The 12,811-nt window shown below is 34.8% G+C and overlaps 2 protein-coding genes across 12 annotated transcripts in view; both read left to right on the plus strand.

Annotated features, from left to right (window-relative positions):
• The window catches only part of Eph (Eph receptor tyrosine kinase), a 110,585-nt gene extending 103,365 nt beyond the window's left edge, over nucleotides 1-7,220 (plus strand). For 8 of the 10 annotated variants that reach the window (XM_070311045.1, XM_070311047.1, XM_070311050.1 and 5 more), the window contains one exon: nucleotides 683-2,683. In XM_070311045.1, coding sequence (XP_070167146.1) covers nucleotides 683-977 — 295 coding nt within the window. In that variant the 3' untranslated portion in view covers nucleotides 978-2,683. Of the gene's footprint in view, nucleotides 1-682; nucleotides 2,684-4,439 lie in introns of those variants that run through there. The other 2 variants (XM_070311046.1, XM_070311054.1) reach the window with 1 other exon arrangement.
• Nucleotides 7,221-10,839: 3,619 nt separating this feature from the next.
• LOC138941113 (large ribosomal subunit protein eL34) lies at nucleotides 10,840-12,015 on the plus strand. Of its 2 annotated transcripts, none has more exons than XM_070310477.1 (4): nucleotides 10,840-10,890; nucleotides 11,055-11,126; nucleotides 11,492-11,689; nucleotides 11,871-12,015. In XM_070310477.1, exons 2-4 carry the CDS (start codon nucleotides 11,062-11,064, stop codon nucleotides 11,965-11,967), a joined length of 360 nt encoding a protein of 119 aa, XP_070166578.1. In that variant the 5' UTR covers nucleotides 10,840-10,890; nucleotides 11,055-11,061; the 3' UTR covers nucleotides 11,968-12,015. The 2 variants fall into 2 exon arrangements, with proteins under 2 accessions (XP_070166578.1, XP_070166577.1); XM_070310476.1 differs by having other exon boundaries at nucleotides 10,858-10,929.
• The last annotated feature ends 796 nt before the right edge of the window (nucleotides 12,016-12,811 follow it).

Below are 12,811 nucleotides of genomic sequence, written 5' to 3' on the forward strand. Positions count from 1 at the left end.
AAAGTCTACGTCTTAGTTGCGTAGAATATTTTTACCGCGCCTTTTACCACGTTCGAGATCGCGACGTTTTTAGCAGAGCTTTCACAATCGCTTTCGCCGCTTATACACTTCTTCAATCTATGGTTCGCACTTTACGCAATTATTTCTTACGAGATGCAGCTATGTGTAATAAGAGCTAATTTTATCTATGTATTGCTCTTTTCTTTCATGGGTTTGTATAAAATTGAATTTTGCTGAGATCGAAAGTAAATTAAAAAAAAAAAAAAAAAATAAAAAAAATACAAGACAAAAATTTCTCTTTATAATGCAAGTTTTGTAATAATAATATAATTTAAAATTTCGCGTTAATACGAGAATCGAAACTTATAATCGCAATGAAAAATCGGGAGAGGGGAGGGGAGGGAAGGGGTAAATCTCCTTATAATAAAATCTCTGAGTATATCCCGTTGGCATGGACGAAATAATTATATCGCGAAATGATTTATGGCAATGAGATCGCTGTATTTGCATTTGGAAAATCTCGTTGGTTTCTCTCCTTTTCCTTCCAATCCGCCTCTTTTTCCTGGGCTAATTCTTTGTGCTTTTGGTTTTGTGGTGTCCTTTGGTACCTGACCACGCGAACTACTGCAACTGCAACGCAACTGCGACAACTATCGTCCACGACCACGACAACCAACTACAGCGTGAGGCCGCCTGCACACAATCCGTACTATGTCACAAGCCATACGGCTGCCGTCCAGGCTGCGGTGGCGGCTGCGATGCCACCAGGCCCAGCCGCGAGCACGGCGGGCCCGTTCGTAGACATAGTCGGCCATCAGGCCCATCAACAAGCCCAGTCAGCGATTGCCGTTCCAGTAATGCCACCAGGAGCCGGCCGTAGCTTACACTACCACACACACGCAGCGACACACGCACTGCCACATCAACAATCACCGCTCGCCTATCCCAATTGGGTCCCGTTCTCCCATTTTAACTGAGAGAGGGGTCCCGTTTGTAAAAGATTAGAACGAGCAAAAGCATCGTTTCTCCGCCCGTCTTTCTAACCGTCGAAACTAACGCTTGGCATTGGAACGCCGGACGTTGAATCTCAAAAGACTGCATTCTGTATCGCTATGGTTTTATATTGTATTACTTTTCACGATCGCGCTAGTCGTAGGGAAATTGTAGGCGCTCTTCCAGCGAAATAGTAGAAGCGTGTAATCCAAGTTGTCAGACGGAATAATGGATGTAACGAATATAGGTAGGCGCAGTATCGATAGGAATATCATCGGAGTGCTATAGACATAGACTGTATGTACAAGAGAGTAGTACCGTCGTAAAGAAATCTCTTATATAGTCTTTCTATTACAAATTATCGACAAACGCGAGAATAAATAGCGTAGATATTAGAAAATATAGAGAATTTCTATGTTGCATAATTGAGCAATAAATTTTACCATATAAAAAGTTAGAGCATATATTATCAATTTTATATATATATATATAAATTGAAGCGAGATATATAAATTGAGCGTTTAAGAATTTCCAAATTTTATAGAAGATAAATTCAATCATCGAATATAGCAATACATATACACGATTCAAAGCTTAGAGAATAAAAAAACGATTCAACGTGGTGTGCATGAGAGCAATTAGTCTTTCAGATATTTCTAGATTAGTGATTATAACTTTTATGGATATATACGCAAAAAAGAAGAAATGACAAAGAAAGTATATACATATATATGTATACACATTCAAATTTATTGAGGGTGTCCCGGAATTAATATCATTTTACTCTTTCAATTGCGAATTCTTTGATCAATTTAAATTCGATAAGATGAAACTTTTGATACGAAAAAGATAATTTGCTCAAATTGCTCAAAAAAGAACTGTAGCAATAAAAAAAAAATAAAAAAAGAACATAGCTTCTTTGACACCCTCTATATCATTTACATAAAATTGATATAAATATTTATCGTATAATATTTATTAAAGCCATCGATTTTATCTTAGCAAAAGCGGCAAAGATTTATCAGCATATGTACAATACACGCGCGTGCAATCGGTTCGCCATATTAGAATAGTATTTTTATACGTAATGTGTGTGAAAAATAAAAAGACGCGATATAATTAATCGTGCACGATGTCGGTTCATATTACCGCATCGATAAATCGATCATATATATATATATAATCGTAATATTAAATTTTAAAATATTCCGCGAAGTGTGATGAAGAAATCACGCCATTTTAAAACGGATGACCGATTTACATTATATTGTACTGGCATATCGAGATTGCAAGAGATTCGCATTTTAAACTCTTTCTCTTTATGCTTTCTATCAATTTTATGCTACATATTGAAAGTTTCTAGTAACTTTGTGAAGATTTATCAAAAGGCCGGAGGTGAGCATTTACCCGATAACAATGACGATTCGTTCAAATTCCTTTAAATGTGTGTGTGGTTTTTTTTTTTTAATACTGATGAAGAAAGAATTCTTTTTATTTTTTATCTCTAAGTTCGAGTATAAACTATCTTTTATTTATTCAAAACTCAAATTACTCAAAGCTGCTTATGAAAGGTAACGTGAAGGGGCATTTGCATCAACGCGTTAGGGAAGAAGTCAAGCTCGAGAGTCAAAGCCATATAGGTGAAACAATAGCCTGCAGATAGTAACACACATTCGGTAATAATCCCCATCGCACTAACAAATGCTAACAATTGTCAGAATCAGGGAAAGGGGTGCACCAACCACCCCGCCCCCATCCGTCTCGTCGGCATCTTCCAACGTGCGTTTGAGAAACAGGTAAAGAAAAAGAAAAAAAAGAATCAAAAGCGCAGCATTCTCCCATCCACCCACACACCGAATTCCTTTTTTAGGATACGAGCGAAAAAAAAAAGAAGCGCAGAAGAACAAAGCGCAATCATTTCTGTTTCGTCCAACGCCCTAAATAACACAAAGCTCCTTCGCCCTTTAACATTTCGACGATTCGATTGCATTGACTGTGCTTTCACGTTCTGCTCTGCTTCTTTGACGTGATAATTAAATATTTCCGTCTTTCACGTAGATAGCAGATTCCTTGCGCTTAGTAACCTTAGTTTGCGTTGCACTGCTTGCTTTCATACGCACCGTAATCCATTCACATGTATATACACCTTAATTGTAAACTATGCACCACTAACGCGTTACATATGGCACATTCTCGTTCATCAACGACGACGTTACTGACGATATTAATAATTAGCATTATTACCGCCCTTATTATTGTCATCGCGTCGTTATTGTATTAACACTATTATTATTATGATTATTATTTATGTTAATTTTATCACAATATTTGTGTATTATTATTATTTGTATTATACTGATACACACAAATTGTTACTCTATTAATATTATTTTTATTATATCACGATACTTATTATTATTTAATTTTTATTTTCATTTATTATTATAATTTCTATTATCGAAGCAAAAAGAAATTGTACGCTTGCATCCGTATTAATGTATTCTAGCGTGTACGTAATATCTCTGATAAGAGAATACACAAAATCCTACGAATTAATCATATACGCAATAACACTGATTATGTTTATTTTATTTTATTTTATTTTTTTTAAAGTAACTCGTATAATTTATAATTTATATCAGATCGATATAATATACGTAAGGAACGACTTATCGAGTCAAGTGTACATATTTAAATAGTTTTTTAGTTAAGTTAAGATCCTCGTTTTATGTTCCCCTGCTCTATGTCCCCATAAACTTGTGAAATAAACTTTACACCAACTGAATAATTATTTTATAATTGTTTCTCATAGATATTTTAAAATCTGTAGACTCGTTGCGAGTGTTTCGATTAATTTATTTTTTTTTTCTCCCAATAATTATGACAACAATAATCTCGTATATATAAAATGTCTCTTAGAATATGTATATATCGAACAATTGTACATATCTTCCCCCATGTATAAAACTAGAAAGCAATTCGGTCTCGTTTTACAACGGATAAAAGTTAATACATATTGACAATATGATTTATATAGAAGTAAGATACAATTGTTTCTGATCTGCTTAGGAGTTTATTGTCGATAAAAGAACGAGATCGCGTTTATGGATAGTATATTGTATTTCGATATCCCTCGAAATAGCGAAGATACATCAATGATGATAAAAAACATAGAACATACATATTTATAGACGACGAACAATAATGATCTTCGTTATTTCACATTCTTAGCTTCTATCATCAACTTGTAATGTAGTCAATAGCAAATGAACAAATATATCCACAAAATATGCATATGAATTGTGCGAATGTGAATGTATTTCCATAGCAAGAGGATACGATTTAAACAAGCTTGAAATCTTGCAAATCCCCCACGATCTCCCCATTTCATATTTATTTTTCTTATTCATAAAAAGAAGCATTTCTTAACTTGTTGTTGTCGACAGGGGCACCAATCCACTGGCGCCGGACGCAGTGGATCTAACGCAATTGACTTCTGTCAGCGAATGGCTGGCTTCCATCAAGATGTCACGATACGCGGAGAGCTTCGAGCAGGCAGGCGTGACGACGCTGGAGGCTGCGGCGCGTGTCACCGTCCAGGAGCTCACGGCTCTTGGCATAACGCTCGTGGGACACCAGAAGAAAATTATGAACAGCGTGACGGCGTTACGGGCGCAAATGTCGGCCACCTCGCAAGGTTTCCTCGTGTAATAGGCCATATATTAGGGTTACTCAAATCCTTTAAAGGGATCGTACGCAAGAATCGGTCAATCGGCATAAAACTTTACTATCCCATGGATCTCACGAATTTCCATTCTTCTCCGAGGTGTCCCGTGAGACGAACCGCGGGAGACGACGAACCGTGTATCATCTAGGACTCGTGATTACCTAGTCAGAGTGAGAATGTCCTCGAGAGAATATCTCTTCGCGCACAAGTAGATCCGGTAAAAATAGTTCAGTGGTTGACTGAGGTGAATCTTCCTGAATGACACCTTCGAAACAACGCAAACGCCGTCTCGTCGAGAAATTCCAAACACTCGTACTGCAGACATTCCACTTGTTAATAAGAATCGAAAAGATTCATTTAGAACTCCCCTCGACAAAGCCAGGAGGAAACGAGAGAGTACGAGGACCATACATTCGTTATCTCGCATTTAAATCACATACAACGACTTATCAAACTCGTAGGTACACCTACTACGAAACTTTCGCGTAAGTAATATCTATAAATGTGAAAAGAATCACACTTATGATAACGAATAATGTCATTTTTATGTTCAGATCGATCAGGACGTCGTAAAAAATCGCTCTAAAATACATTTGGCGGGATCAATGTAACATATTTTCTTGTACGAATAACGAGCATCGATTTTGTCTTTCGTTTCCTAGATCTTTGTTTTTGTGATCGACATACGTAAGATGAGACTGACAACGGAGATGCGCGACTCATCTCTGTAATCACCGTCGTGAAATTCATGTTAAATCTTTCATCACTAATGTGAACAGCCTTTTGTTTTACTTTAAAATCTCTGTGTAAACCATTTAATTGTATATGCTGTATATTTTTCTTCGAAGATCCGCTGAGATTAACAGCTGCATTTTTTATTCGTCGCTCTTGCGTTTTATGACATTTTGTATCGAATAGCAGCTCCTTTTACTACGTATTATATATATTTGCAATATAAAGCATTGAACGGCGAACTACATGTCGGCCTAAATATCGTTCGAACACGTCTGTTCCTGGGCCTCGCTTTTTCTAAGTACATTAAAGTTATGCCTCTCTTTACGTAACAATCGATATAATAATGTGCGTCTGATAAAGAGAAACAACGCGATGATTTAGAAAAGTAGAGAATCGTATCATGAACTGTACCAAAAACGGACCGCAATAGAATTTCCGAGATTCATTATTTCGTGTAGCGAATGTAGCGAATACGTTACACTATCGTACGTCGCCTCGACAATGCACACAATTGACAGAACAAGGACGAATTGCGAATGAGAGTGAGTGTTTGCGAGATGTCTATTAACTGTAACTTTACGAGGGATGATAAATTACGCGGTTTTTTATCTTCGCGTTACCTATATAAGAATGTCGTATTACGCGGCCTATATGGGGATATATCTTTCGATTATAAGAAGAACGACGAAAGGAACAAGACGAACATGTGCCAACGCGAGTGTGCAAGAGTTATTTTAGCGCGAGACATGATGTAAACGAGAGGATGCGAGTGAACTTGTGTAAGTTGTGTGCATGAAATTGAGAGAATCTACAACTCTTCGCGCTATATTCGTATGTACACGAGCGTGCGATCACGAGAAATTATTCTATATACGTATAAAGATATCTATTGTACTATAAATACGCGAGACGTGTCGACCAGAAAGAACGAACGAAGAAATACTCTCTATCGATAAGAGAAATCGCCTAATGACACTGCAAGGGATGTCTGTCGCTCCAGAAGACAAAGAGCACGATACGTGAGAAAATGAAAGAACAGTTTTGAACGCGTCCCACTATAGCAAGCAATGCGTCAACATATCAACATTATACGGAATGCAAAGCGAGCAAAGCAGAAAAGGACTTGCGTACACGAACTTATCGTTGCTCCGAGATCTTGAGTCGACGTGACTCCGTTTCTCATCATTCTTCCCTAGCGGATTCTAACGAATGACGAAAGAGAAAAACTAAAGAAAAGAAGAGAAGAATGTAAAAAAAAGAACGTAAACGCGTAAACGGTATGAGACATGCGACAAAATACGTATACGCGAGAGACGATGCGCACAATAAAGGCATCATCGATGATTTTCATCGAACGATTTTATTTCTTCATTTTCATAGCCCGATTGAGGAGTTTCCTCGTGCAAAGCAACGTCCATTCCAATATACATGTATTTGCATAATGGGAATTTCTTTTTCTTTTTCTTAGAAAATAAAAGAAAAAAAGAGAGAGAATCAGAAGCTTGCTTCATCGTATCTCGTTACATCCGTATTTGCTAATCGTAAAGACTGCTTCTCGGGCCACGATACGTACCCGGGATACATATGTTACCGGCTATTTGTTCTTAAAGAGACCAACAGGGCAGAGAGAAATATATATACACACACAGAAATATCGCGCGTGAGATTAAAACGGCTTCCAAGTGAAACGGATAAGCCACGGAGAAATTCTTTTTATTCTTTAATTTATCGATTTAACGTGTTTAGTAATATATAGTCGACGATGTCGAAACGACGATGAATAAAAGCGGAAGACGCGCTTCAACAGGCGAGATCTCGCGCTCAATCAAGGATACAAAATGGACAACGACAAAGCGAACGACGTAGCGCTTCGCCAGCGCCAATTCTCTATCCATATTGCCCTCCCTATCTTTAATCACAAAGAGACGAAAGTCGCGCCTGCGAAGCGCGCCGAACGGTCCGATTAAAATCGTCTGATTTCGCTTCTGTCTCGAAGCACGATCCAACGATGTTTCGATCGTTCCCTCGTACATAAAATGTTGCTCGAGATCATACTCGTAGCATTTAAAAAAAAAATACCGAGATACGTCCTAGTGTCTTTCGGTTCGCCGTGCCACCTTCCGCGTTCGTTTTGCGAAAAAGGAAAAGACCGAAATGAAAAACGGAAGCGCGTGCGACGAGAGCAAAATCTCCCTTAGGAAAAAAAAAAGCGAGAGAGAAAGAGTAAGCTACTGAAAATGGCGACGATTAAGAAGCAATAAGTGAATACACGCAAATGCAGATTTTTATATAGAGAATGTTAACAAATTTCAGATGATATTAATTATAGCGCTATCTTCCTAAATGTTCGTATTAAAGATTAAACGAAAAAAGTACGATAAAACGTAAGATGGGATCGCGCGGAGTCCCGACCGAAAAGGAGGAAGAAGACAAAAAGTTATACGCAAGTCGAATTCGTGCCGCGATGAATTGTAATAAAGTTTGGTCGGAACTCCACGGACGAGAGAACGAGATTCTTAAAAATTTTCAAGCTGTAACTATCTGTGTTTTAGCGATGAATCTGCGAGTGCGACCTGAAGTTTTGAGGATATTGTTAATTTCGACAAATCGATATTTAGATTTCATAGAGCTCTATCAATATCACACACATATACACACACGGCCACGTGTAGGCGCGAGAGAAAAAAATACGCGAAACTGAGAATGTATCAATCGATAGCGAAAGTATCTCGTGTACAACTACTCCGATTTTTTTTATATTCTGTCGACTTTCCCTCCAAAATCTTAGGTCCCTCCCACGATTACCATATATAGATTAAATTTTTTTACATAAAAATATACGCGTTACACTTTCAAAGCTTTCGATCGTACTTCACATGTCACGTATATTTTGGTATATATTATGGTTATCTCGTATACACGTAAAGCTTTATTAAAAAAGAGTGTGTGAGACGAGATCGAATAGAAAAGAGCGGCAGAAAAAAGCTTGGGAAATCAAAATTACTTCAATATGCACCTTGTTGCGGTGAATTTTTATCCGCTCTTTTATACATTTTTTTTTTTTCGATCTTCTGATAAAGAGAAAGCGAGAACAAGATAACAGGAAAAATCGTCAAATCGCCTCTCGCGTTTTGTTTAATTCTTTAATCAATTTTAATTATATTACTATTTATTAAAAGAAAAGAAACTTATTTATTGTTTAGAGATCTGACTAAATTGCAAAACGTTTTAATTATATCGTAAATTATCTATTATTATTTAGCGACGAGAGATGGATGGGGCAGAGTGACGCGTTCTTTCCCTATTTTGGGAATTTTCGAGAAAACTCTGTCGTGTAAAAAAGAAGAAACGAAGCTACATCTACAGTGATAAATACGATCGTTGTATCGAATTTGTGTATATGCAGCTATTATATTATATTATATTTAGTTAAGCGTTAATTAAATGATTTACGCGAGCGCATTGTTTTTTATCCTTATTTTCTACAAGTCTATTTACAGCGAACTCTGTCAAAGTACCTGCTTCGAAAAAAACGAAAACGATAAAATCTGCGAAAAAAGAAAAGCATATTAAAAACAGGTACCGTCCCATATATTAAACAGAATTCACAGAAACATGCGTACATACCATATCCACACTCACACGCACACAGTCATACACGCATCGCACTCTATCATACACACATACAATAATTTATATACACTCGCCGAGCTGAGTTTTCAATAAAATTGGTTAAGCGAATCGCCTCCGTGTGTCTTCGATTCATTGTATAAAGGAAAATGCAAGAAAAAAAAGCAAGCAAAGAGTTACTGTCGACAAATTTTGGAACATGTCTAAAACATTTTTCCTATGGTGTTGTCAAGACGATGTTGAATGTACATAAGATATAATAAATAATATACCTTATACGATGTAAAAAAAAAAAAAAAAACGGAACAGATTTATTTTTACCCATCATCGCCTTATTATACCAATAAAACATCTTATATATTAATTATTATTATTAATAATTGAATAAAATATATAAAATTTTACAGAAAAATTATCATAAAAGCTTACCCATTGCTTTTGTTGTTCCAAGTCAATTACAGCAAAATTAATAATGCTTTCACATAGCTTATTTATTGAACTTTGCAAGTCTTGCGTTTCAATGATGCATATATAGGCTCTCGATGACAATCCACATTTGACAAAAATATATGTATATATATAATCTAATAAAAATATAAACGAAACTCTCTAAAGAAAGTATAACTCAAGAAATGCGAGGCGTTTGAATTAAAATTTGAAATCGACAAATTATATTTTTACTTTATTTATATCATAGGCAGAGAAAAGCCTGAGAGGGATCACGCTGTCATTTTTAATAAGACGCTTTTCTAGCTAACGCAGAATCGCCAACTAAGTCCATTTTAGAACCGGCAGAACTACATGATCAGATTCACTTTCGGTAAAATGACCGGTTTGGTGCGTGTCCGTACTAAATTCATAATTGTAAATCAAAATTGAATGAAATGCGAAATATAAATTTATTAATGTTTTATTAGTTATGCGTAATGTTTTGTCATTCTAATATATAGTACGGACAGCGACAATAAATTATTATTGAAGTATTTTTATGTATAAAAATTGTTTTATACATTTTATGTATAAGTTACTCTACAAAAGTAACCGTTACCGTTATTTTTTGTAAAAAGTAACCCGTTACCGTTACTGATTTTAAAAAGTAACGCGTTACCGTTACCGTTACTTGAAAAGTTAACGATTCGTTACTTTCTCGTTATGTGTTTGTTTTTTGTAATGCTAAAATAAGCTATTAGATTGTAAAATTATTTAACAATCAATATTAAATGTAATAATCCATGTTAGTAATTAAAAACTCTAAATTAGTCTCTATATAGCAAGCGTTCTTTTATATTAAACTTATTTAATGATTCTAATTTTTTATGTTAATATCTTTACTTTTTAATACACTTATCTTTATAAATTGTAATTTACAAATTTCAATTTTGTCGAAAATTTTTATCAAACATTGTTTTTAAATATTGATAGAATTATGATAGAAGGCTACAAAATATTTTACAAAAAATACATCTACGCAGCTAATAAAACATTAATATTTCTCCGAATTTTTTATTCACAATTATATATATATTTAACGCGAATATGCACCAATCGGCCGTTTTACCGAAAAGTGAATCCGTTCATGTAATTTCGCTGGCTCTAAAACGGATCCAATTGATGTTTCGAAAAACGGTGGCGAAAAAGTCGAGATTGAAACCTTTCGTCGAGATTCGAACTTTACTTAGCGAAGATTCGAACCTCTCATTTGATTATCTACGACTGGTAACAAACATCACCGATCTTGAGTACGCATGCGTGGAAACATTTCTTTTTGGCGTGCTCGTTTCCTTTTCCGTTTGATTCCGAAGAAGGTTCGTGACATTTTTCTAAGATTTTATAAAATCCACGCTGTACGTGTCAATCGTAAAATGCATTAATATAATATAATCTCGATGAAAATCTACGATAAGTTATGAGGCGTCGCGATAGATTATAGATTGATTCCTTACATTAACAAATAACTTTTATCTTGCAGAAGCAAGATGGTACAGCGACTAACCTATCGACGACGTTTGTCGTACAACACAAAAAGCAACAGGAGGCGTGTGTAAGTATGCTATTACAAATAATATTAATTTTAGACAAGATATTTTTTCTCATTAGTTTTTATCCGCAATAAATTTTTATTTTAGTGATTTATATTAATCGCGAAACGTTGTTGAGAATTTGGAGGTTATATTTTGGTCTTGTTTCAAGTTGCACAAGTTTCACATACAAGTGAAAATAATTATTAAACATGAATAAAGTTATTTTTATCAATATTGAATATTCTTTTGATTATCATTATGGTGAATAGTCAGCCTACACTCTTGAAATTATCTAAAACTTTCATCCTGAATAAATTTCCTGTACAAGATCTATTTGAATATTAATACTTTGAGATTAATTGATTCGTGAAATGTTGTTGAATAGTGTACGTACGCCAGGTGGCAAGTTAGTATACCAATATCTTAAGAAACCTAAGAAGATTCCGAGATGTGGACAATGTAAGGATAAACTCAGGGGTATTCAACCCGCTAGGCCAATGGAACGTTCGCGTATGTGCAGACGTAAGAAGACTGTCAAACGTGTGTACGGAGGTGTTCTTTGTCACAAATGTGTAAAAGAAAGGTATGCAGGTTACGTTTATTGAAAATAATTAAACTTTGAATAATCTGTGCCTAAAGATATTAATTTAATGTTTCTAAAAAAAAATTATCATTTATTAATTACGAAACAAATTAATTTTATATATTTTTATATTAAATTTCATTCTCTTTAGAGATTACTAACAATAAGATGCAATTTTCAGAATTGTACGTGCATTCTTGATCGAAGAACAAAAGATTGTCTATAAAGTTATGAAAGCACAACAGGCTTCAGCAAAAACGAAGAAAGCAGAGAAGTGAAATTCCGCGCTTTTTATTAAATATAATAAATAATAAATCTAAAAAAAATTTAAATTACTGTTCATATTATTATGTATAACAAGACCCACTTATTATACCGAAACATCATATTTGTGAACTATACATTCATATAGTGAAATCTTATTTATAATAATTAAACATCGTGCAAGTATAAAAAGAAGTTTAATCGCAGATGTATACGCGCTTGTATATGAATGTGTGTGCACGCATTATTTTATATATGTAATGAAATATCAGGTGCAGAGAGAAACTATAATTTTCTGTATATAATATATATTCATTTGTGCTCAGGTTTGATTGAATTTAAGATATTTAATTACTACTTTGTGATTGTAGAATTATCTTCGCTAAATGCCGTCGTTATCGCTTATATAAAATTAAGCGTAACTTTCAAGATACTATCATATTTTTTAAAATTTATGTATATGAACTTTTTTACAATTCTAATTCAATTAAACATCACTATCCTAGAAAAAATTATTAAGCGCGATAAAGTTTAACGTAATACATGCGAATACACGCAGGAGTAGGAATAATTACACATGGATACAAAACAAGCATATATCCCAGATGTGTGCATACGTGGCTGCATCCGACAGGCGCACGTGTCAATGCCATTTTATTCCTTATAAAATTATTGATGACCGAGTTAAAGAAAAAGGGCATACTTCACAACTTTACGTAATTTGAATGTGAGATCAATACTTTATTTAAAATATCAGAGTACGAATAGTTTTTAGCTAATAAATAAAAGGTTGATAGATACATTGTACATATATTTATGTATATCAACCGTTTATCGATATTTATATTTTAATATTAT

The sequence above is a fragment of the Polyergus mexicanus genome, unplaced genomic scaffold (genome assembly GCF_030449975.1).
Source record: "Polyergus mexicanus isolate NDT 795.1 unplaced genomic scaffold, iyPolMexi1.0 SCAF_18, whole genome shotgun sequence".
Classification (NCBI taxonomy): Eukaryota; Metazoa; Arthropoda; class Insecta; order Hymenoptera; family Formicidae; genus Polyergus; species Polyergus mexicanus.

Coding starts and splice junctions, on each gene's coding strand:
- LOC138941113 (XM_070310477.1), top strand. CDS start 11,062: ATGGTACAGCGACTAACCTATCGACGACGTTTGTCGTACAACACAAAA. Junction 11,127..11,491: donor AAAAGCAACAGGAGGCGTGT/GTAAGTATGCTA, acceptor GTTGTTGAATAG/TGTACGTACGCCAGGTGGCA. Junction 11,690..11,870: donor CACAAATGTGTAAAAGAAAG/GTATGCAGGTTA, acceptor TGCAATTTTCAG/AATTGTACGTGCATTCTTGA.